Raw genomic sequence first — 26840 nt, 5'->3', positions numbered from 1 at the left:
TGATGGGCACACCTTAAAAGAGTGTTCATGAATTGGAAGTGTGAAAAGGTACTGAGTGGAGTCCCTATGCCTCTCACCCTTGCTACCCTTTCCTCCCTCATCTCTACTCCCCACAAAAAAAGGGAAAGCTTGCAGCAGATTGTGGAAGGATTTGAGTCTGCAGCCAGAGAGAAGGGGATTAGGGCCAGAGCGATGCAAGTTAAATTGTGCTGCATATAAAAAATGGGCGGATTGGTCTCCAGATCCAGAGGCTGGTACCACCTTCCTTTCTAAAATAAAATCTCTCTGGCATGAAGTCACCGCCTATTTCACATCCGGTTTGCCCTGGGACGTATTACTACTGTCTTGGTAAAGAGAAATCTTTTGTTGTATAGCTGCAGATCGGATACTGGGAAGCAAATTTGGGTGTGAAATCTTCAGCAAAGGAGCACGCAGAGTCCATGATGGCTCAGACCGAGTGAGTGAGAGGCAGAGCGAGGACGCCCCTCCGCTCCCGGCGCGCCGGGACTCGCGGACTCGCGCTGGCTCCAGGTTCTCCGCGATTTTCTCTCGCACACTTTTCCCGGGTCTTGAGCGATCCTGTGCCCAGAGGGGGCCCGAGGTAAGTGCGGCTTCGGACCGCTACACGCACAGCCTTGAACGTGGCTTTTCCTAGCTGGAGAGACGGGAATGCTAGAGAAAAAAAAAAAGAGAAAGAGGGAACAGGACAAGAGCCTGATCCCATAGCAGGTAGAAACAACGAATGTTTTTCTTTCAGGGTGAAAACCGCAGCGATATAGAAGCATTATTCCCCCCCCCCCCCACCTCCCCGTACCTCTTCTTGTCTTTCCTTCTTTTCTTAGGCAGATATGAATTTATTCCGCGGGGTGGGTGGTGACATGTTGTTTTGATTTTTTTTTTTTTTTCAAGAGGGAGCTGGGATGAGGTGGGGAGGGGCTTTGGGGGGCATCGTTTAAAGTTAAGATGCTGGGACAGAAAACCTGTGTTAATGTTCCATCCTTGGGAAGGCACTTTCTCATTCTGGCTGCAAAAATGCCTCTTTTCTCCTTTCCAGTGGACGCTGCTAAAATGCCCTCTGGTGTAGGGGTCTCTCTGGTTCTGAACATAAAAAACTCAACTTATCATTTGATATGGGTGGTGCGGGATATAGGTGTTTGGAGGGTGTGTGTTTGGCAGGGGGGAGGTTGAAGGTGGAAAAGGGTAAGGAGGCAGCTTAGCATTTCTTTAAAACTATTATGTTTGTATTTGCAAGAAACTTTCTTACTCAACAACTCAAGTGCCATGATAGGTTTGTTTTTCTCTTTAAAATGCCAGAGGAGGACAAAAAGCTATGGTACCATGCCTTGGGATTTGTTTTGTTTCATTTACCCCTTCAGGAATCACCTTTTTTTTTTTTTTTTTTTTTTTTACAAAGGCCAACAATTATTAATGGATAAGAGAAATTGTTTTTCCTTCATAACAAATGTTGAAGATTAATGCAAGAATGAATTATAACTGTGCAATTTAGATGCAATATTTTAACATAATGATATTTATCCAATAATTCTTGTCATCTGTGCCAAAATCAGTGACTAAATTAAGTAGAAACTATGAAGCTCACAGCTCTTATCTCTAGATCTAGACCATTTCACTCTAAACACATTAATTATGTTTCATTGCTTACATGCCTGTTTGTAATGGTTTTTACTGATATAAATGATCCCCAAGAGTGTGGAAAGCATTTGTGTAGATGTACTTAAAGGCATACCACATTAAACTATACAGTGCTTAATAAAAAACATGCTTTAAAAGACATGCAATCCGTTAATCACTCACGGTACTAAGGAGTATAGATTCAGGGAAGGGCTAATAAATACCTCTAACATTTTTCATGTTATAGCTGCCATTAATTGTAGCAAATTAAATAAAGTGTTGCCACATCTGCTCTTACCCAGGTAGTGCACTGATTTTTAAAAATCGTCTCCACAAATAGGTCCTAGTTTTTCAAAATTCTCTAAGCTTTCCATACTCCTCCTTTCCTCCAGCATCCCACTATCAAGTCTAAAATTCGACAATCAGATGGTGATTGATTGCACTTTACCTAAGAGGGAAAAAAAGATTCCCTTATTCATGCAAAGCAAAGCACTCTAGCTCCCATCTGTCTGAGATGAAACATTTTCTAGCAGCAACCTGGCAGAATTCAAGAGGGCTTAAAAGATATGTGTGGGCATGTTTGTATGCATTTATGTGAGTGTGGTTTGTGTGTATGAGAGAGATTAGCACATGGCTTGACTGTAAAGTGTGTCCTTTAGCCTCACAGAAGCATTAGTGAGCGTATTTAACAAGGCAATCATAGGCAGAGAATATAAGCACGACTTCAGCATTCAACAGTGTGTTTCTTATGTTGTTGTTGTTTTTTTTTAAGATAAATACAGTTGCTTCTGAAACCAAGGTAAATCCAGAATTCAAAGATGAAGTCAGTCATTGAAGCATATTAACCAACCCCATTTCAGCTCCTAAGCATGTTCTCCCCATTATAGACACCAGCTTACAAATTTCAATGCACAGTTCAGGCGTGGAAACTCAAATCAGAAAGGTCAATATTCTCAAATGATAAACAACAAGAAGAGAGTAATTCAAACTATATTAGAAATATAAAACCTGGAGGAAAAAAAAACTCACAGTTTTCATGTTGAGCAGTATTGTCACCTGAAAAGATTTCAACTTGTATTCTTTTACAGGAGAAATTAAGGCACTGATATATTTCTGAATGGAGAAATGGAAGGGAAAGTGGAGAATGGATGGTCCAGGTTTCCATTGCTTCCAATGAGGTGTCATATCCCAGTGAGGTCATTTCCTGACTTCAAAGCATTCATCTGAACTGCCTCAGTCAGCCCTAGTGGTTATAACCTGATGTTTCTTGCAAGAGACATTGATCTCTACTTGTTCTACTTTTCAGCTGCACAAGCCCGCGATGAAGAAAAGTCCGGGTCTCTCTGACTATCTTTGGGCCTGGACCCTCCTTCTGAGCACATTGACTGGAAGAAGGTGGGGGCACTTTATTTTAAATCTGCATGAGAATTTCTGTAACTTTTTGTTTATTCTTTCAGGGGGAAGAAAATTGTCCTTGGATGAATTCATGACTAAGGGAATCCAAAAAAACTTAACTGCAATAAAATTCCAACTAAGAATAAAGAAGAGCAGTATGAAAAAATAATCATCTTATTTGCGTGATAGTTAGAATACACTTAACACGCTTTTGTTAAAGGAATGTATTCATTCAACATTTAAATCTTAAATTGAACTTTTTACTGTTCAGTTGTAACTGAACAAAATAAGTTGTTTCCTAATTCATAGAAAAAGTTACTCCAATTAACGTCTGTGTACTATGTGAGTTGATTTTCCAACAAGAAAATTTCTAGCCAGTTGTAAAGATCATAGAGTAACTTGTGACCATATGAAAGTGGGAAGTTTAAAATAATATTTGTAATTTGAAAGTCATACGTCTCTATAAATGCATGTGCATATTGTTTTGAAACCATTATTTGTGTAATCGATTGAGGTAGAATATGCCAAACAACTATTTGAGAACATTAAGTAAAATTGAACTTTCCCATTTAAGCGTAACTGCTATGGAGATGAGTTACGATAAAAATTTAATAATGTGCTTAACCATATTCAAAATATTTACTAATGATCAAATCAAGCATATAAACACATTATAGAAGCAATGATATAAATGACCAAAGAACCAAGAAGAACTAAAGATTTTTCTTTATCTGCTTTTATATTTCTTGCATAGTCTACTCCTATGGCCCATAAGAACGTTTTAGACGTATTATAAACACCTAACGTTCTTCAAAATGTAATGGAAAGTGAGCTCTCATGAATTAAGGTGGAGAGAAGCACTAGCTGGAAAGATATGAATTTAGGAGGATTTTTTGAGTTGGGAAGTTGTCTATTTTCTGCTATTGTGTATGGTAAATAATGACTTACCAGATAATGAGGAGATTCACTATAACCAGATACTCTTAATCTGAGGAGTTAAATGTTATTCATTGCTTTTGAAAAATTATAAGAAGTGTTACTATTGTAATGACCTGTAGATGGAGTTAGTGCACAGCGTTTTATTATATAGTGGTTCATAGGGAATCAAAATCAGGTACTGTAACTGACATTTCTTTTTGAATTATATTTTCAGTTTAGGAAACCTTACATTGGCATAGGTGTTTAAGAGCAATACATAATCTTGTTCTTTATCCTGGGGTTATTTTCTGACAATTACAACTGGACATGGTAAATTAGAAGTAGAGATAAAAGAATAACCTGATTAGAAAAATCCCATGAAATAAAGATTACTATTCCAGTTGGGATAGCAGAACTAGTTTTCTGGGAGGGAAGGAAAGTCTCTTTTGGCTTTTGTATGACAATGAATACAATTGCTGGAAATGGCATTTGTAAGATAAAACCAGAAATAAAAACATTTCCTGAATTTGATATAAGCTTGAACACAAAGAAAATGCAGGAAAAGGTAATAGACAACCGCATATTCTAGGAATCCTATCAACAATCTAATTGTGCTCTGTCACGTCACCCCATCTCATATTTCCCCCTTCATATTTCATGCTTTCTTCCTTAGACCCCTTGATCAGGCCTTCCTCACAACTTAAAGTGTACTAGCATTTCTTTTCCACCTTTATCAAGATGACCTTCCAATATCCTTGAAAGATGCATACATGGCAGTTCGTTTTGTGACGAGTTTTTATAAATAATTGCATTCAGACAACTATTTTTGCTTTATTGGTGTTATCTACTAATGAGACACCCTGGAAGACACAGAGCTCAGTAAAAATTTGATTTAAAAAACTAGTAAGATGTTTAATTTTGCCAAAGGAGAGTAAACTCTCAATCTATATGGTATAATGTTGAATTTAGGAGAATGAAAAATTGTTTCATAGAGGTACATTTCATATATTTAATATCATGAAGAGCTTTTAGTTTTAATAGCTTTATTAAATTCAAATTTTATCAGAAAAATGTCCATTGAATTTTGCCAATGTAAAATTAATTACCTTTTAAAAAATAGTCTTTGTTTTTGAAATGTTACTTTGATTATATTTCTTGTTCTGGTCAAATAAGTGTATCCTGGTTTCAGTTACTAATTTTTTACATTGAGCAGTAATATAAACACACAAGAGTGAAGCTGAAAGCATATTAAGTTGAAAGCATGAAAGTGATATTTTTGTGGTGTTTCTTAGTTTACATTCTGAACTCGTTTTTCTTGTACTCAAGGTCAGAGCTATTATTGAAATATATCAGTGAGTGTGATCCACCCTAAGATAGAAAACTCTTCTCTCAAAGGCTTTTGGAGGTGTCATCCTAATCATTACATAGAATATGATTCAATGAGCAAAAATGATAATGTGATTAATATAAGAAATACACAATATTTGAACTGTGGTCACTATGTGGTTGAAACTCAAAGATTAATGGTAAGGGGTAGGAACTATACTTGCAAATGACAAGATTTAAATAGAAACAATTACTCCAGGATAGAAGAATAGAATTAAAGTTTTAGACTAAAAGTTGAAGAAAACTGAGTTCGAGTTTAAGCTCTGCTCACAAATAGCTGTGTTTTCTTAAACAAAATCTAATCCCACACTACAGTTTACTAAACCATAAATTAAGAATATTGGAACATATTTTTTTCAAGGTATCTTTTACTTTTAAGACAGAAATGATACAAATTCAATTAGAGTTTTAAATAGACACGTCACAAAAATTGGTTCATAAACCTTAGGGGAATGGAAATTACACACTGACTTGAAACTATAATTATCCTAAGAAACAAGTTTTAACTATTTGTCTCATCTAAATACCCCGAGAGAACATCAGAAGGACAAATATATATATATATATGTATATATATATATACACATATGTATATGTGTATATATATATATACATATATATATAAAGTGGATTGAAGGAAGGTTATGTTGGTAGGTGAAATCTTAGACTAATGCTGCATGTTAATTAAATGAAAACAAAACTATTAATTTGATAGCTCATAAATACATTTTTTTTTTAATTTTGGAAGAGGTTTGCCAGATTTTTTTTCTCTCCCTAGCATGCATTAACATTCTTGCTTGCCCAGAGAAAACATGCATTATAGCATTGTATATGTGCTGAAATTTATACATGTAAAGAGACAAAACACATTTACTGTTATTTTGCTTACATAGAAGAAATAATAGAATAAAGAACTTACCATCTGTGAGAACAAATATGAAAAAATGGTAAAAATTAAAATCTTACTTTTTTTTTTTTTTTTTTTACTTTACCAAAAGGAATTTTCAAATTAAGATTCAATAGAAAAGAAGGTAGGAATATCCAGGGAAGGGTTTATTTGGAAAAAGGTTTTAATAGAAATGTATAATTTAGATTAATACCTGCATTTATGCTTTTTTTTTCAGCTATGGACAACCCTCATTACAAGATGAACTTAAAGACAATACTACAGTCTTCACCAGGATTTTGGACCGACTCCTCGATGGTTATGACAATCGTCTGCGACCAGGATTGGGAGGTGGGTCACATTATTGTGTTTTTATTTTAGAGAACAGTATTAAATATTTACTAATGAAGCTTTGCTTTCCTTCTAAATGATAGAGTAATAAGAATGGCAGTATGTAGTTTAATGGACTAATCCTATTTTTAATAGAAGGCTCAGTGTTAACTCAATTTACTAAAGTAGTTCTGTGCACATACCTATATGTAGTAAAAGGCAGATACAAACTTCTCATAATTACATTAAAAATGTTACATTTTCTTGTCAATCATAATGTTTTCTGTGCAATGACTTGATTATCCAGGGGAAACATGAAGATAATTTTCTCCCTTCCAGCCCAAAGGCTACATCTACTTCAGTTGGCATTGCTATGTTTGCATTGAATTCAAGTAGATTATCTCTGAGCCTAATGCTCTAAACATTTATTTTGGAATATTACATATTGATCCACTATTTTACATTAGATTAGCACCAACTCTAGGATAAAAGGTGAATGTGATAGATGGTAATTTTTTTAACCATGCATTTGAACTTAAATCTCAATTTTCTGTAGTAAAAATATATTTTTCTTTCTTTACCAATTAATTGGTTACACTAATGAGTTTCTACTTAGGAAGAAAATAGCACTTAATAATACAATATTTATAAAAATAAGAGTAAATAGTGCTAGCTATTACACACTTATTTGAATAACCTTTAAGATAATTAACCAATCCTATTTAAACAAAGACTAATGAAACAAAACAAAATATTGATCTAAGAGTAAAACAAGGGAAGCAAGGAAATAAATTATTGTTTAAAGTCACATAGCAAACGAAGGTGAGGATCTATGATTTCCAGCTATAGCTAATGCTACACTTTCTCTGAAGCATTTGCTAGCAACTATTTAACAGGAATATTTAAATTACAATTAAGTGGCAATATTAAGAAAGTCAGCTCTTCTTTACTTAGATAGCAAACATATACAAATAATAAGTTTAAGAATGCAAATTTTGATTTTAAAACTGAATGGTAGACTGCACTTAGAGTCTATTTTTTTTTTAACATTTTGAATAGTGTAATCACATAGATGGGGATCATGGGTCTGTTTTGAGGCTGCCAAATGCCCTTAGTGTCTCAGAGGTTTAAGAGGAACTGCTGTGTCAAAGACACAACTCAAATATATCTCAGAGGTCTTAACAGGTGTTTTTTCTTGTCAATTTCAAACGTTCATTCTTGCACATGCTGTACAAATTCCTTCAGGTGTGAATTCCACCTAGTTTTCCTTTTCTACATTCTTAGAAAAAAAATCTTAAGGAACAAATGTATTGTTAAGAAAATGGAGTGCATAACCGTGTATGTGATGTATTGCAGTAATGTTTGTGTATATCTAAACATCTCAATTGGCTTCAGGAAAATTGTCCTTAAATCATAAAATTTGAAATAAATTACAAAGACTGCAGGTAGGGGATGAATGTACAAAAAGGAAAACAGGATAGTGATATAACTTTTAGAAAGAAAGACTTTCTGAAGTACTAATGGGCATGCATCTGATTCGTTTACTTCCTGCTCCATGACATCAGTCCTTACTAAATCAGCAGAATTTTATAATGCATCTAGAAAACTTTGTTTTCATTCTGGCTTAGGAAATCCCATGTAATACTTCAACATATGAATATGAGTATCCTCTGTCAGCTTGGTGTGCATAATTTTCAGTTTGTGAAAGGATTTTTAAATATATACACACACACCTTTAATGATCAGCTGTGTGGTTGTACAATACACACACACACACACACACACACACACACACACACACCTTTAATGATCAGCTGTGTGGTTGTATTGTTGTTTGGTGTGTAAGTAATAGGCCCTGACTGCTCATTGACATTTAATTATATATCTTAACTATTATAGACATGTGTATGTTAACTCTTTAATCAAATATAGTGTAAGCAGGGAGCACTTATCTACTTCTTATGTGCACACCTGGGTCTTGGAGAGACACAGAACTCGAAGACATATAAGGTAGACTAAGAATAAGTTGAAAAGCTAATTTTCAAGAACTGAGATAATGGTAGATTTGTTAACAGAAACAACTACATTGATTCACACTGCAACATTACTACTTTGTTAGGATTTACTTTTAATACTGATTTAATGCCTCCTAATAACAAAAATAGACATGTATTTAAAGAACAGAAATAGTAGCCAAATGTAGTCGAGGTATATTCTTTTTAATTGAAATTGATAAAATGTGCTATGATAATAGAGAATTCAAGGACTCAAGAAAATTTAAAAGAATGGATGTGCTTTAATATTTATTAAAGATGACTTTTCTGATAATTATGATTCCTGGAAACAGTGATTTTAAGGATATGATAGACCAGACAATTTGAAAAGTAGCTCAAATTTTTGCTTCTGTTTATATTTTATGTATCCTGGAATGTACTGTAATTAAATCTGATAAACTTGAGAGTTATGAGGAAACTTTAATACTGACTCACTTAATTTTTGTTAATTTTCTTGGAGTGCAGTTTTTAGCCATAAGGGATATACTGGTATGTGTTTATTACATGTATCTCCTGAGTCATCAATATTTTAAAGTACATTTTGAAAATGTCTCTCTGTCTTTAGAAAACTACACCTTAAAATATTAAACATAGTTTTTAGATATTTTCGAAGACACAATCAGCTACAGAATTAGAAAAACATTACCCCCATGATTTCTGGATGCTATAAGCTGAAATTATTGAATGCATTTTCTCTGTAGTTATTTTAATTTCATTTCTTTACCATAGATTTGTGCTAAGTATGATATAAATTCCAGTAGATCTCCATTGCAAAAGTGTACTTTTGTTGCTGTTATTGTCACATGATCCATTTGCTTCTTTATCTACCCATTTTCACTGATGAAAAGTCCATGTAGACGAAATACTTGGAAGATTATCATTAGCTTCTAAGAGAGTAAAAGTTTCCTCTTAATAGCTTTGTGATCACAATTGAGATAATCTCTAGCAAGAGAAATGGGCCCACTCTCTTCTCTATTAGGACAAAAGTCTGGTTTTATAAGAAGAGTAACATATGCAGAAGGCAGGGATATTTTATTCTGAGTATCTTCCAAAGGTATAGAAATGTAATAAACTGAGACTCGAGACAAATGTAAGAAACTCTTGTATGTGCAAATTCATCATGACCTGTTTTTCAGAAAAACACACTGCCATCTGAAGGTATAGCAATACTCTTTGGAGACACACACAGTGGATCTAATAACTAAGCAACAAAATATGTAGCTTGGTTCATCTAGATGATAGAAACCAGTTTGCAGATATTGTTACACTATTTAAAAAGTCTACCTTTTCAGAGCCCAGAGAGCAATCCTGGGAAAATGATAGGATCACATAAAGAAATATACCCTGGAAGGGATATTCTTTCTTTCTTTCTTTCTTTCTTTCTTTCTTTCTTTCTTTCTTTCTTTCTTTCTTTCTGTAATAGAAGAAATAAAAAGGAATACAATGATACAATGTGTGGAATTCTAATGATAGGATGTACTTTAGTCAGGAACAAAAGAGAACAATAAGTTGGCCATGTTTATATTTTATTTTTTAAACAAATTTTTAACGTTTATTTATTTTTTGAGAGACAGAGAGAGACACAGCATGAGCAAGGGAGGGGCAGAGACAGAGGGAGACACAGAATCTGAAGCAGGCTCCAGGCTTCGAGCTGTCAGCACACAGCCTGACATGGAGCTCCAACCTAGGAACTGTGAGATCATGACCTTAGCCAGAAGTCTGATGCTCATCCTACTGAGCCACCCAGGCACCTTTGGCCATGTTCATATTTTAAATACAAAGTTAATGAAGAAACCTTTAAATAGACTCAATTTGAAATAATCAGTAGCCAGAAAATACAAAACAAAACTGTCAGAAATTGTGGGATTCATTCTTATTTAAAAATCTCTTTTTTTGAGGGCAAGGTATAGAGGGCTGTTTCTTCTTTAAACTAGGGACTAAAGCATGTTTTGGAAAGGCTCTTGCCCAAAGCCTGGTCATTACAGAATACAATTGTTGGGGGAGGGGAGAAGGTAAAAGCCAGAAAGAAGGGCAAGATGAGAAACAAAAGGTTAGATAAGAAAGGTGAGCAAATTGGGCATTGAAAATAAGGAGAGGAGGGGAGCCTGGGTGGCTCAGTCAGTTAAGCATCCCACACTTGACTTCAGATCAGGTCATGATCTCATGGTTGTGGGATGGAGCCCTACATAGGAGCTGAGCGAGGAGCCTACTTAAGATTTTCTTTCTTACTCTCTCTCTCTCCTCTGCCCCTACCTGCTTCTCATAAATAAATAAATAAATAAATAATAAATAAGTAAGTAAATAAGTAAATAAGTAAATAAAATAAAAATAAGAAGAGGGACGTGAGAGGGATAGAGAAGGTAAAGGAGAAGAACACAGAGAAGATGGTAAAAGAGAGGAATCTGTGTTATGAAGATTGGTAGGCTCACATGTTCCTTGATTAATCAAGATTCCTCTTCTCTCTTTAAATCAGGACCAAACCAAACACATTCTGAGTTCACCTTCTGAAGGTTTCTCCTTATTGACTATGATTAAAATATATTAATGAAACCTGAATTTTCTCCAGCTTCCTAAAGCGTTAAATGATACGGCCCCTGAATTGCAACCGTCTGAGTTAAAATTTGGCCACTCTATCACATTGGTTCCCCCTGCACTCTTGGTGGGGGACAAAAACAACCCATAAACATAGATCCCAAACTCAATTCTGAAGGGAGGTTTCAGTGTTTAAGGATAGGTAATGCCCTTCCAGTGACATCCTTTCCTTTTGCGCAGCCTTCTATATAGGCTACATTTTATCAATAATAGGACAAAATCCCAGGGTGAGCAGGGCTGATGTTTGCAGTTTATTGTCTGGAACATAACACCAGGCTGAGGGGCTGCCCTTCTTCCTGTTCACAGGCTTCTTAAGCATCTTGCTTACAAAAGACCTTTTCTTCTATAAACAATTTTATTTCACTGCTTGGAAAACTGATTAAGGTAAAACCGTTTCTTAAAGTTTATTTATTTATTTTGAGAGAAAGAAAGAATGAGCACAAGCAGAGGAAGGTCAGAGCGAGAGGGGGAGAGAGAATCTCAAGCATGCTCTGTGCCGTCAGTGCAGAGCCAAAGCTCGGGGCTCCATCCCAAGAACCGTGAGATCATGACCTGAACTAAATAAACTCCAGAGCAGGCCTGCTCAACTGCTCAACCGACTGAGCCACTCAGGTGCCCCAGGGTAAAACCATTTTTAATGGAACTCAAAAAGGATAGTGCCAAAGGAATGATATCTTTCTTGGTTGAAGCACATTTTGAAAGGATTATAGAACATTTTTGACTCTCTCCCTCCCTGTAACAGTAGTTTCTAGAAATAATATAATTTCTTAATTTTGCCTTAGGTTTAACCTCAATGAATAACATCTAGGGTGATGGATGCCTCTCAAAGACTTCATCATTAAGCCAAAAAGATGAAGATGGTAAAGGAAAGAGGGTGAATGCATACTCATCACGTGACAAACCTAGGTGAATGGGAGAAGTAGATAGCTAGATGAGTAGATAATGTACTTTACTTACCCCTTCTACACCCTTAAGAGATATTTAGTTAAGATTTTCTCCTTTTTCCATAAGTCTTATAGATTTGGGTTTTTTATTTATTTACTTCTCTCATATTTTACTTGAATATATCATTTAGATGAATATTTGGAACTGGAATATAATTGGGGTTTTTCTCTCAAGGTAATCTTTTTTAAAAGCACTAGCAAAATTATTTAACAAACAATCTTATGCTTCAAAGCAAACTTTCTCCTTAACTTCCTAATTTTCCCAATTTTGGATTTGTTATGCTATATAAGACCTTTTAGACTTCTTTTAGCCCAATTATTGCAAGAGATCTCAGTTTTAAGATGCAAATGTCTCCGACTAAGAAGGTGACTGGCTTGGATATGTGCACAGCTCGCAAAATGGTGTTAACTCCTTGGAGAATTAGTTTAGGTTCTTTGGTTACGGTTCTTTCTGCATCAAAATAAGTAAAGGTGGAAAACTAAGTGCTCCGGAAAAAAAGCGAATCGACTTTTGTGAAATTTTGTGTAACTTTGTAAAGTTCAGGTGATTAGGGGGTAGAGAAAGCAGTATGGTTTACCTCTTTGTCAAAATTCAACTTTGTATTCTTTGTATTATTATTTGTATCCTGTGTGATGATGATATCAGAAGCAACCATTTTATTCATGTTCAACAGAAGCTAACACATACATTTTATATTTATATTAAACAGCCAGAATTGCAAAAATTAAGAGGCTGAGATACTAAGAGGACAATGTCGTGGCTTTTGACAGAATAGAAAGATTCTAAGTTACTGACAATATCCAAAACAATTTAAAAGGTTAGATTCATCCAGTACTTTTTGTTGGTGGTAGTGGTGTTATATTTACGTTGCCAGATAATGGTCTTTAGTATTGTCTTTTGAAATTGGACTCTGGGATCCTTCTCTCTGAATTTGCTGTAGTTTCATCGGGTGCTTTTAATGTGAGGTATGAAACTGATGCTCAGACTTTGGCATAATGTAATCCATTTCCCCAGAAATACTGTATCCAGACATTCCATAGTTCAGTTGAATTTTTGAGAAAAAGCAGTTACCAAAAACCCAAGAGGAATTGTTAAAATGAACAGAGAACACCTTTTAACCTTTCCTGGCTGAGATCTCCAGTCAGTTCCTGAAGCCAGCTTGTCTAATGAATCCAACCTAGATACCCAAAGGAATGTTGTAGCATGTTTAGAAACTTTCTACTCTCATCTTTTCCTGTTGTATATAAATCATCTTCTGATCAGTGCCAAGAAGTTCCTGAGATAAAATGTAGCTACTGAGATTATGCTCAAGTTATAAAGATCAAGTTATTAGTGAACAGCTGCAGTTTATTTTTTGTGCAGTTACTTTTGAAATTTTTATAGTTTTTATTTCTCATCTTGATTCTACAACCAATGTAGAATATTTTTAAAATGTTTTCTGTAGACGATTGTGCTTTTTTTCAGGTAGAATCTGAACTTGTTCTTTGAAAAATAATGTTGTAGTGTTTCTGAGATGAGAAACTCTGCCATTTTGGAAAATTTAAGAGAAAACAAAATCCTAAGTGGATGTCATATTCCTCCAAGAGTGCTATAGTTTAGTCTCATGTAACTAAAATGCTATCATGCGAACAGGAAGTATGATGCCTCAAAGCTATTACAGGTTATACAGTCTTGTTCAAGACTTAATATAGACCAAAAGAAACCCATTTCTCCAGCACAACCATCATATTCTTCTCTAAAGGTTACCCTCTCCCAGTAAAAACTGCCTATAATATAAGGAAGAAAGGAGGGAAATTCTCAATGGAAATGAGATTAATCCCTGCCACAATAAAATTTATTTATTTATTTATTTTTGTCCTGGAAGATGCCTGTATCATTTGAGTACTTTGAATCTGAAAACACGAAAGGATTAGGGATTGATTAGATATCTTGAAATGTGAGTTTCTACCCCATATCCAGATATAGTGGCTGTAGGCAGCCACAATTAAGTAGCTCTACATATCAGCTAGGGAAAGTTGCCAACTATTCTAAAGAATTTAGGGAATGAAAATGAAGGATAGGGAGCAAAAATGTTGCCCCAGGCATATTGGCAAGGAGTTGAAACATTGTCCATTCCAAGAGTACACACTGATGGTTATGTAGGGAGCCCAGAATATTTTCAATTTCCAAACAGGACTATTTCCAAGTGGGGTTTTAAGATATACTTTATTATGATGACTAATGTTAGTCCATTTAGTCTCCATATAGTGACTGCCTCTCTGAATTAATAGACAAAAAGTAACTTAAAGGAGGCAATAAACCTCCCTCATAAGTTATAAGTCCACAGAACAGGGCCTAGTGACTATTACTCTGAGTTCTTCAGCAGACAGCATTTCCAGGAAAAATATGGCCAGTACCATATTAAATAAATTATTGGGATAGGCATTCCTAATAAACCACCACCTGTAATTCTTCACTGTTGATTCCCTCTTCCATTTTCTTTATTACACTCTTATAATGCATTATTCACGCAGCATCAGCTTTCTTCTTAAACTGCAAGTAACATCATTTCACCTCATTACCCAAAGGCTTCTTATTGCATTAGAATAAAGGTCAACTGCTTGGTAAAATGCACAAATCTCTTTAGGCGTGGCCCCACTTGCATCCAGAGTGTCATCTTTTACCATGACCATCAGCATCACCAGACTCCAGATATATTATTGGATTTTCTGTTTCTTAAACATCACACATTTATTCTCACCTTAGATCTTGTTCTTTCTGAAATCTCCTCCTTTAATTGTCTTTCCTTTTCTGCTCATCCTTGAATATTTCTCATTATTGAGGTCTCAGTTCAAAGTTATCTCTTCAAAAGTCATTCTTTCAGAGCATGTATAATGATCTGAAACTAATTAGTATAATTTGTGTATGTGTTTGTATATAACTACGATCTACCAATCTACATTTCTAATCTATCATCTATTTATCCCATCTATGTTTCTAATCTATCTAAAATGTTTTCCCCAAGACTAAAAGATAAACTACAGAATAGGAACACTTACACTTTTTTTTCATAATATTACTATAACTTGGAACAGTGCCTGCCTGACATTTAGAAAATGCTCAATAAACATTTGCTGGTTAAATTAATGTACCCAACAAACGCATCTCAAAGTGTTTTTGGCATCAAATATTATTCCACCCTTACTCCAGTGTGATGTAGTCAACTGTACAGGTATTATTTCTTCACTGAAAAGGCAAGAAAACAGGCTCAGAGAGATTAAAGTATTGTACCTGCAATCACACAGCTTGTTCTCCAGGAGAATCAGAGTAAAAATCTGAGTGTTTTGACTTTTAATCCAATGTGCTTACTTCTTACTATACCACACTGCTTTTCTCATTTCTGCCTCAAGCACTAATCATCTTTTTGAATTATCACTTAAAAACATCTGTTATTTCAATACTTATCAGCAGGATATCAACATTGTAAGAAATTCCTGGTAAAAACAAATTTACTGCTATCTAGCAGCTATAGAGTATATAATATAGTGTGTGTGTGTGTGCGTGTGTGTGCGTGTATGTGTATATATATATTTCTGTGTGTGTGTATATATATATATAAAGCATATAAATGTATATAAATCATATATATAAAGCACATAAAATACTTATATATATGTATGTAAAGTGTATCTTTGAAGGTTATGCTTCTTTAAAGACTGATTTTGATTGGTTTACTTATCATTATAAATTTTATTTAGATTGATATACTATTTTAAGATATCCCCAGGGCACCTGGGTGGCTCAGTTGATGAAGCATCTGACTCTTTTTTTTTTTTTATTTTTACTTTTTTTTTAATGTTTATTTATTTTTGAGAGAGAGAGACAGAATGTGAGCAGGGGTTGGGGGGAGGGGCAAAGAGATGGGGAGACACAGAACTTGAAGTGGGCTCTAGGCTCCATGCTGTCAGCACAGAACCCAACACGGGGCTTGATCTCAGGAACTGTAAGATTATGACCTGAGCCAAAGTTGGACACTTAACCGACTGAGCCACCCTGGTGCCCCAACACCTGACTCTTGATTTCAGCTCTTGATTTCATGATTTCACATTCATGGTATCGAGCCCCGTGTCATGATTTCTCATTCAGGAGATCGAGCCCCATGTCAGGCTCTGCACTGACAGGGCTGAGCCTGCTTGGGATTCTCTCTCTCCCCCTCTCTCTGCCCCTCTCCTGCTCACAAGCACATGTTCTCTCTTTCTCTGTCTTTCAAAATAAATAAATAAACATTTAAAAAAAGGTATCCCCAACCACTGTATTCATCATCATCATCATCATCATCATCATCATCATCTCATTTTACATGATTCCACATTTATCCCTTTGACACTTGAACATACATATAAATTTACACAAATTTTAAAGACTGTTGATCTTTTTTTTTTTTACAGTGGACAGAGATAGATTATTGTGAAGAATATACTTTAAAAAACTTATTTGCTAATTAATCTGCTCTTTGAACGTTTCCTCCAGCTGAGTTATTTTAATTGATTTCCATTTTCAGACAATTTCCTAGTTACATAAGGGGTCCATTCATGTTTAACTTTGGCTAGCTGTAAAATCATTCCAGCTGAACTTTATTAGAAGTTCCTGACTCATGTTGTGTGCTCTTAAGTAGAATATTGGAAACATAAAAATATCTTCACTTTTCCTCATGAGATCCATAGAAAGGCCTTGAGTATTTTCTAGATGTTTCTAATAATACTTTAAGAGTCCAGTGCAATGTCTGTCTATCTATCTATCTATCTATCTATAAAACATATATATATATGTTTATATTTATCTATTATATTTATCTATTGTTTATCTATCTACCTATCTATCTATAAAACATATATATATATGTTTATATTTATCTATTATATTTATCTATTGTTTATCTATCTATCTATAAAACATATATATATATGTTTATATATATATATATATATATATATATATATATATATATATATAAAACAGGCAAGTTAACCATGTCACTTTTTACAGTTTGGCTAAAGTACATTCATAACAGTCCTCTATCTTGAACCCTTGCACTCTGAATTATAAATCTTCTGTCTTAAAGAACAATGACTTCACTTATCACTAAGGAAATTGCTGGTGAGCTGGAGTGAAAGACATACTTTTGGTCAAAGGAACCTATTTCTTGTCACTGAAATTGTACTCAACTGAACGAGAATGTGGTTTGAGGGTAATCATTAGGTATGTATTTGAAAAGGAAAAATGAAGGAAAGGAATACATAGGATGTTAGCAGTGGATTTATGTGAATGGTAGTATTCTAGGGAGTTTAATTTTTTTTATGTTTTTCTTTGAAATTTCCAAACATACTATGAAGATTTAAAAAATTAAATAAACAACATGATGCATTCTATTGGCTTCATGTTTACCCAAAAGCTTTTGTAACATTTTAGAGCAGCATTCCTTGATAAGTTTGGGAAATACGGGGCTAAACAAGGTTGATCGCATTTATTTAAAACATGACATCTTAGAGACATTGGCACGCTAATATTCATGATGAATCTTACAGAGGCATGCATAATAAACAGTGGAAACTGGACAATCACAAACAGCCAATGAGAAATCAAAGAAAACTGTTTGGGTATGCGGTAAGGAAAATATTTTAGAGGGGAAAATACAGAAGGTGTTGTTTCCTTTCTCTAGTTAATCTTATCCCAAGGTCCAGATGTTTTCCTGGATTTCACTGCATTGTGCCTGGTGCCATCACCCACCTCTTCCATTCAGTAGTTGAGTGGTCCCTGCAGGCCCCTCCCCCACCCCCAGGCAACTTCAGTTTGGGGACTTGGAAATTTTGCTACCTTAACCTTAGGGTTTGTGACTATGTTTGGAGGAGAAACAGGATGAACAGACAGAAAAAATCAGAAACTCTTTAAAGATATCTGTATGGTTAGAGTGCAGGGTGAGGTCATTTGAGGGATGCATGAGGTAAGGGCTTTTGGTCAGGGTACATACCTACGAATATTACAGTGGTGACTTTTGGGAAATATCAGAGGGAGGTAGCTAGTGGAAAATAAGATGAAGCACTTGAAGATGATGAACTGGTATGGTAAGTATACTTAGGGGTAGGGATAGATAAAAGATTAAAGAAATATACTTTCAAAGTGTGATTATAGCCATTTGTGTGAACTGCTTTGCATTTATGCCTAACCTCTATGTGGCACACTAACAATTATGTGTGGCAATAAATGTATGTAAACTTAACCATGTTTTACATTCTATTTTATTGTTACAGTAATCTTTATAAATAGGCTGTTTGGTCTTTATAATTTGTTAGTTATATAGCATCGTCATTTACTAACAATCTAAAACTGCAAGGGGAAATGGCCCATATATTTAGAAAGTGGGTATCTCACTTCTTTGCAGTGCTTTATCATGCTAGATTAAACAGATTGGTTGCTCCTAAAACATCTGCTAAGTCAATTTTTGTAAAGCTACTAGCTACCTTGGGGAGTTACCTTGAAGTGCAGAAATTATGCCCTGCCTGCACCCAAGAAATAGATAATGGTGATAAAGGAGTTCAAAAAACTACCCCACACTGCCAAGCAGTTGCAAGTGTGCAGACAGGGATTCATATATATTTCCTAAATGAACATGCATTTAATAGTGGATCCCTGCCACAAAAATAAAAATGAAAGAATGGGTATCATTTTAATTCTGCAGATGTCTCTCAGATCTATAAGGTATTCATTGTAAGTCTTACAGTTTATAATCTGCAGAGAATCGAAACTCAGCCTTAGAAACAAAATTAGGTTGAGCCATACAGTTAGAAAAATAAATAAAATAACAGGATGATCCAACTATTTCAAGACTTATGTAGAAAGAAAATACATACATTAATTTTTCTCTTATCACACAATTTGGAGTGCTTTTAATTGCAAGAAATTAATCTGTAAATAATAAAGAAAATTATTTCCTATAAGGAGCATACCTGGTATTCAAAGAATTAGGATGCAAATAAGCCCAATTCTATATTATATGTTGTCTTTCTTTTTGTATTGTTTTCATGACAGTAAGTGCATATTTTGTCATATCAAAGAAAGTCTAAGTGATGGTTCCTTTGCTTGAACTAGAAAGGAAAATGCTGAAAGAGAAAGGCCAAAAATGAGCTCAATTAATAAAATAAATTCTAGTTTTTGTGAATAGATAGCATACATTTTTCTTTTTATTATTGTTTTAATTCGAAGTCAGGCCATGACATTCTAATAAAGTATGAGCTCTAGATGGAGTCTTAAGAAATAGCAGATGTTTAGGCTAAGGAAAAGAATTAGTCTAGTAAAAAATACTTTTGGAGGGGCGCCTGAGTGGCTCAGTCGGTTAAGCGTCCGACTTCGGCTCCAGGTCATCATCTCATGGTTCGCGAGTCCAAGCCCTGTGTGGGGCTCTGGGCTGACAGCTCAGAGCCTGGAACCCGCTTCAGATTCTGTGTCTCCTTCTGTCTGCCCCTCCACTGCTTGCAGTCTGTCTCTCGCATTGTCTCAAAATAAATAAACATTTAAAAAAATTAATAAAAAAATACTTATGGAAAGAGAGTGCAATAAAAAGAAAGAAATGTGTGCACTGGGAAAATAACTGCAGAAGGGGAGAGGATGGGGGCAGGTAGAAGAGGCAAATGATTATTGCAGCTTAGACGTTGCTGATGGCTGTGAAGGAACAGTGAAGGACAAGTGGAACACTTGCTGTAGAATGTTAACACTGATGTTGGAAATAAGTTCTAAATACATAGCTCTATTTTCTTTGTCTCAAACTATGTCCTCCATTTTGAAGTTTTATAGGGTAAATCCCAGATAATTCTTACATCAAGGGGTTCATTTAAGCATTTTGGAGCCAAGAAAATTGTTAGCCAAAAAAAAAAAAAAAAAAAAAAAAAAAAAAAAAAAGCATAGAAAGGAAAAAAAAAGAAGTATTGGATTGGTTGTTGAAGGGATTATCTGTACCTCCAACTTAGATTATAATTTGTGGTACACATTATGTGTAGTATATAATAAGACCTTCTTGAGAGAAATTTATACTGAAAGTATTTACTGTTTGCAAGTGACTTGCTCAAAGATAAAATTCTTGATTTTCAAAAGAATTCATTATTGCATATATCAGATCACCTTCTTAATGTCCTACCTTTGAGATACAAATGTCCTGATAAATAAAATGAGTAGCTTAAGATACTGGGCCATTAGTTCTCAGAGCTACAGTTGAAAATGACAAAGCCACCTTTTTCATTCTCACCTCAAACAAATTGTGTCCTTATATGAAAGCAACATTTTTCAATTTTTGGGGGGAGGGGTTACTATTTCCTTCAAAATGTCTGTGTTGAGTTGTCACCTAACTACAATAAATATGTTTTGTTGGTTGATATATATGCCTCAGAGATTAATAAAATAAAACCACATTGAACTTGAAATGGAATCTATTAAAGGTACTTTTTCTGTGCCTTTATGTCCTTCTTATCCTCAAAATTGAAAATATTTGTATAGGTTGTCAGATTTTTCCCAGGGAGTAATTTGGATATTTCAGTTATGATTTAGTGCCAGCAAGCAGTCATTTGTAAAACATACCCTTGAGTCCTTAAAGAGTTAATAAAGCTTGCTGCAGTATACTATATACTTCCCAAGAGTATCCTAAATACCTGGAGGATCTGGTGAGCTCTGTAAGAATGTTTAAGCTGAAATCATACCCATATGCTAATGTTGTTATGACAATGTGAAATGGCTTGGTATCATTTAGGAAAGTGTGTCTATTACTGAAGAATTCATTAAGCAGCCGCTGACTCCTCCATAGAGTCTGCCTCCCAAAGTGGCATATTTGGGCTGCATTCTCCATTGAAAAATATTAACTGTGAAATTTCATGTGTAAGCAGCAAATTATCAGGACTACACAGTGGACCAATTTTAGAAATAGCTAATCAAAGCCAATAAATTTCCCATTTGGGTGTGAGTATGTGGTGGTGAGATCTAATAAGGACTATTGATGGACATTCACTGTCCTAATTTCCTGCTTCATCAGAGCGTGTAACTGAAGTGAAGACTGACATCTTCGTCACCAGTTTCGGCCCTGTTTCAGACCATGATATGGTAAGTGACACTACATTTTTGGTTTTCTTGGTATATTTTCTAAATTTAACTTTGGAAAGAAAAGTACAGACCAAGTATGTCGACAATAACTTCAAATAGCTTGGCTGTATCTTTGTGTCTTTCCATAAGTGTAATATGTAATATATACTTACATATAATGTATAATATTAGCATAATAGGAATATATTAGTCAGAGAAATAGTTAAAATAAAACACACTGGAGGGAAATGTTTAACTTCACTGCAAAAGACATTCATTAAATTATTACCAAGAAGGAAAATAAAACTAATACATACCTGTTCTTTCTTTTCCCAACCCAATAAATTAACATGGATATCTCTTCTGTCTGATGGGAATTGGTAAATCAGTAGAGCTCTCAGGATGTTATGTAATATTTGTGAACTATAGAAGCCAAAAAAATCATAAAGAAGTCATGAAGACATATTGTTATGAATTTTTCAAAGATCTATTTGTTGAATATCATTTTTGAAATGCCTTTTTGTTGACACCATCTTTACATAAAAGTCCTCTCATTCCAGAGTAGTTCAGATGATTCAGAATAAAAATTACAGAAAGTATCAATTTAGACCAGCATTTCCCAAAGTGTGGAAGCTCACAGTTTGGCAGGGTAAAAGCTCTGATAAATCCTGAGGTAAGGAAACCTGTTTAACTACATTCAAGCTAGTGTTTTTCCAATCATATTTGCCTAAAACCTTTTATATGATACCTGTTGACATTCTGTGGACCTAGTACTCTGTGAGTCAAACACTGGGGAGTGCTGGCTCAGGATAATTACATATGTTAGATCTTAACACAGGTTAAGAAATATACCAACCATGGCAATTAGAGTCAGCAGAACATAAAAGAGACAACAGAGTAGTAGATAAGAGTACAGATTTCTCAACCAGAACGCTGCCTGGGTTTATAATTCCAGCTTCTGCACTTATATTTTATATTGTTGTATTCTTGGAATTTCCTTAATATCTCTTTGCCTCAGTTTCTTTACATGTAAGATGGGAGTAATCATAATACCTCATGGGGTTATCACAAATATTAAATGAATTCATACATGACAAGCACTTAAAAAAATCTTGCCTATAGGAAGCACTCAACAAATGTCAGCCATTATTACTATGCAAGAAATAGAGATATAAAAGTATCCACAATTGTGGATTTATTCCTTTGGCAACTTATTACAGTGGTTGGTTTGTAGAGCACTTTATTGAAATGTTGTGTTCTACAATAGTTTTTGCTAAACTGATCACTCTCTGAGAAAGTCTTGTGATTCTCCCATGTTGGAATTCTGTCTTACAACACTATTCTCTAATGCTACTACTCTAATTAAGAACATTTAAAAGATCCCAGTCAGATTTAAGGTCAGATTTAAACTTCTCTGCCTGTATTTCATACAGTCCATAGATGATACCACTACTCATCCTCTCTTGTTCCTAATGTTGACTATTTTAGTTATTTGCTTACATACTACTTTCTGTGAGGCAACACCACTGAGGGGGTGAGTGAACTTGCCTAGGATTCAGGCTGGCTGAATTCAAATCTTACCACTACCAATATAACCTTGGTAAGTGAGTAAGCCTCAAAGTACTAAAATGGGTATACTATTGTAATTGCCCATCCTTATAAGATAGTTAGGAATTTTAAATGACCTATATAAAGTGTTCATAGACAGTGCTCAATAAATAATAGTTACTATTTTTGCCTCTGAACTCCTTATCATGCCATGTACCCTTCATGGAAATTCCCTCTATTTTGTACCCATCTAAATCCTATGTTTCTATAAAGGCCCAAATCAAAACCTAAAAGATTAATGAAAACTTTTTTTTACCAATCCAATAATGGATTAAGTTTCCCTTTCTGCATTCTAGTCACATTTACTGATGGTAAAATAACAACTTAGCTCTTGGTCTCATTTATAACAATACTTTGTAAAGTTATTTCTCTTACATAAATGTCTTATTTTCTTCAAGTGATGCCAAGAAATATAAAGACACATTTGTTTCATATCCCTCACAGTATCAGCATCGCTGGGCTGCAGTATGTGTTGACTTACTACTTATTTAGTGATAGGTTTAGGAGTCTATATTGTCTTAAAAAAAAATACAGTCTTATGGGACTCAATAAATAATGCCGTCTTTCCTATGTGAGTTCTGAGCCTTTTTAGAAATAAGGTAATAGAGTAAGGGGTTTGGAAAATGAGAATATCATCTTTATTACTAATGACGGTGGTACTGCAGGAGTGGCTTATAACTGCAGAAAAGTAGGTTTTCAGAGAGTAAACATCAGAATCAGCTAGATTACCACCTAGTTAACAGGCAGCACTTTGGCCTCCCTCTGTTAAGGCATAGACTGTCTATGTAAAACTTCTAGCATAGAGAAACAGCTGAATTTATGAGTCTTATGGACAGCGCAGAGCAGGAAGAGGCTGAGATAGACAAGATTGATTTCTCCTTCCAAATTTACCCATCAAATTAAATTATTCTTCCTCCTCCCCTCCCTAAATAGAAGGGTATGAGGGAATGGGGAGCATTCAGAAGATTTTGCACTGCTGAAGCTCTCTTCTCATCAGTGGAAACATTGAGAGGGGATGAAGCATTACAAACATCATACACTAATAATGATATTATTCCTCCTCCTCCTCCTCATTATTATCATTATCATCATCATAATGAAAAATGAATATTCTCTATCTCTGGCATCTTTCATAATGCCTCACATAGAGTAGATGCCCAATAGGAGTTGTTAAGGGACAGTGTTCAAGTAAAGGTATATGCAGTCAAAAACTTCTCTTGAAAATATTTGATATACTTTTGAGTCATCGGTTTAGATTGTTATTTAAGGAACCACAGTTGTTTGTTTGTTTGTTTGTTTGTCTGTTTTTGTCTTGGACTAAAGGTACATGCATTAACCCTATGATTATCATGAGTTACTTTTCATACATGGCCTTTGTCATATATCAGATAGGAAGAAGGAACAGAGTGTCTAAGCCAGTTATACTTCTTATTGCCTAAAATTCCAGAACCAGACGATGTTTGAATTGTTCTGTCAAAGGACCAAATTAGTCAGGTCTACAACTGATATGCTAAGTGGCTAGTGGAAATTATACCTGGCCAATTCATTTGGGAAGATTACTTATTTAAACCACATTATGGGAGGGGGGCCTTGGTGGCTCAGTCAGTTAAGCGTGACTCTTGACTTCGGCTCAGGTCATGATAACACAGTTCGGTTCGTGGGATCGAGCCCCAACTGGGCTCTGCACTGATAGTGCTGAGCCTACTTGGGATTCTCTCTCTCTCTTCTCTCTCTGCCCCTCTTTTGCTCTCTCTCTTTCAAAATAAGTAAATAAACAAACAAACAAACAAAACTTTAAACCACATTATGGGAGAATTATGCATAAAGAGCAGTAAAGTATGATTTAGAGGCTATTAAAGTTAGAAGGCCAAATGGCAAAGCTATTTTTCAAGACCAGAAAAACTTCATAGTTTTTAAAATAAGAATTACTAAAATATGTAATTAGTAATAAACACTATTGAATGTTTATAATATGTGAGGCACCATGCTAACAGTTTTATAGATCATATTTCATCTAGTAACTCATACTGTGTATTTTACCTACGTATTATTATAATTATCCACATTTTCCAGAGGAGGAAAGTGACCTATCTAGGTAGCAACTTGAACTCAGGCTCTGTGTCCCTAGAGACTCTGCTGCTCCCAAGGCATCTGACTTCATCTGGAATAGAAAACAAAATTAGGACAACTCCTTAGCTTTATTTTAAAAACCATTAATTGGCAATCAAACAGCACATTCCCAGGGCACTAGGTTCTGACAGAAATATCTAGGCAGCACAATCACAGAGCCCTGTTTTCCATGGTGCTTAAAATGTACGAAGTCAGAGCACACACAGATGGTAATAGCTGGTGCGAGTGGGAACACTTCCACACAATATTTATTTAGAAACATATCGGATGTTTTATCCCAGTCTTCAGAATAAGACTCAAATTCTACAGGGACCACTGTATTGAACAGGGTCACTTGGAGAGACTTTTCACTTGGATGGTGGGGACTGGAACACCGGACCTTGAACAGATTCTTCACCAGAGCTTCCTCTTTGTTCAGACGGTCTTCTCTAGAGTCTTTTCTTGTGCCTTCTGATTTTTCTTTGCTTAGTTATGACCACCTCACTTTCCTCAGGTTTCCTATCCTGCTACCTGTCCAAACAAATAGCACTTTTTCATTCCCAGTGACATTGAACTCTAGTCTAAATCTGTGTTGATTAGAAACAAACAAACAAAAAAAAAATGGGAGACAAATAACTTCCAATGTTTACTGAGAACTTCCTATGTTTCAGACATTCTTGCAAGCTATTCACTTGCATTAACTCGCTTCTCACAATAGGCCAGTGAAATCAGTACTGCCATGATCCCCACTTTCTAGGTCAAAAAACTGGAGTTTAGAAAGCCAAGAAAATGACCTAAAGTCATATATCTGGAAGACAGACAATTCAGTTCTAATTAGCAAGTTTGGAACTTATATCCATAACCATCATGCTATGTATGGGTCTATTTACTCTCTCTTGTTCCAGCTTCCTGAAGAAAGCTCTGGCCCATCCTGGCCTAATGAACTCTGACCCTGAGGGTTAGGTCATGACAAGAGCCATCTGCCGCTCCCATGGCAACATTGCAGGGCCTTTCATAGAAAATGAGAAACCAAATATTTACACTCTTGATTAGATGGGTTTTGATCATTATCAAGTGCTTTTATTTCAGTTTTCATTTCTACTTCGAACTGAAGGGAACGTGGGAATCAAGCTTATCCAGTTAATTTTCTGTGTGTGTGTGCCTGTTTGTGCCACCAGTACGGTATTTGAAGGGAGAATTTCATAAATGAATTTGGGCATTTCAATGTCTGCCATTAGCACAGGTAAGTAAAGCTGGTTGTAAACATGACAAATACGTAAAAAAAGCAATTTGGCAAGTTTTGACATAATTTTTTGGAATCATTGACTTTGGGATAGAGCTTGTTAAAGATTTGATAATAAATACATTTTAAGGTTTTTAAAATATTTAACATTTCATTTTCAAAGATCTCCTTGGAGTGAGTAAACAAGCAAAGTGGTTGGATTCATGGGAATATGGTCAGTTTAGGCATCCTTGAAATCTTGATTTACAAGTGACTATTCCCTCTACTGTTTGACAGGTTAAAGTAGTTCAGTTGGACAGAAAATAGAGCTTATGTGGCTGATTCCTGAGTAATAGAAATATCATCATTATCATGTCCCTATCTCATACGCCTGTCTGTTGTCCAGAGATGAGAACAAACACAGCTCAGGGTAAATCCTTCCATTTGCTTTCAGGGTAAGCACTGCTACTCTGTATCACTTCCCCACGTAGCCCATAGGCTCCCTCCCCATTTCTCTCCTCATGGAAAATGCCTTTCCAAGCCCATCGCACTACATGAGTTTCCCTTACAGCATCCAAATCTAAACAGCTTCTCCCTCTGCTAAATTAAAAGATGCTTAACAAATGTTTCTTGGTGAGTAAATTCCTATGTCATGTGTCTCAGT

At 35.2% G+C, this 26840-nt stretch overlaps 1 protein-coding gene across 3 annotated transcripts in view; it reads left to right on the top strand.

Moving 5' to 3' along the window:
* The first annotated feature begins 490 nt into the window (after positions 1–490).
* GABRA1 (gamma-aminobutyric acid type A receptor subunit alpha1) overlaps positions 491–26840 on the top strand; it is a 61111-nt gene continuing 34761 nt past the window's right edge. Inside the window, exons 1-4 of one of the 3 annotated variants that reach the window (XM_045502675.1) lie at positions 491–601; positions 2939–3027; positions 6456–6568; positions 21191–21258. In XM_045502675.1, coding sequence (XP_045358631.1) covers positions 2954–3027; positions 6456–6568; positions 21191–21258 — 255 coding nt within the window. In that variant the 5' untranslated portion in view covers positions 491–601; positions 2939–2953. Of the gene's footprint in view, positions 602–641; positions 730–2938; positions 3028–6455; positions 6569–21190; positions 21259–26840 lie in introns of those variants that run through there. The other 2 variants (XM_045502684.1, XM_045502693.1) reach the window with 2 other exon arrangements.

Source organism: Leopardus geoffroyi, chromosome A1 (genome assembly GCF_018350155.1).
Source record: "Leopardus geoffroyi isolate Oge1 chromosome A1, O.geoffroyi_Oge1_pat1.0, whole genome shotgun sequence".
In the NCBI taxonomy this organism is placed as follows: Eukaryota; Metazoa; Chordata; class Mammalia; order Carnivora; family Felidae; genus Leopardus; species Leopardus geoffroyi.
This window is presented reverse-complemented; position numbering and strand designations above follow the sequence as displayed.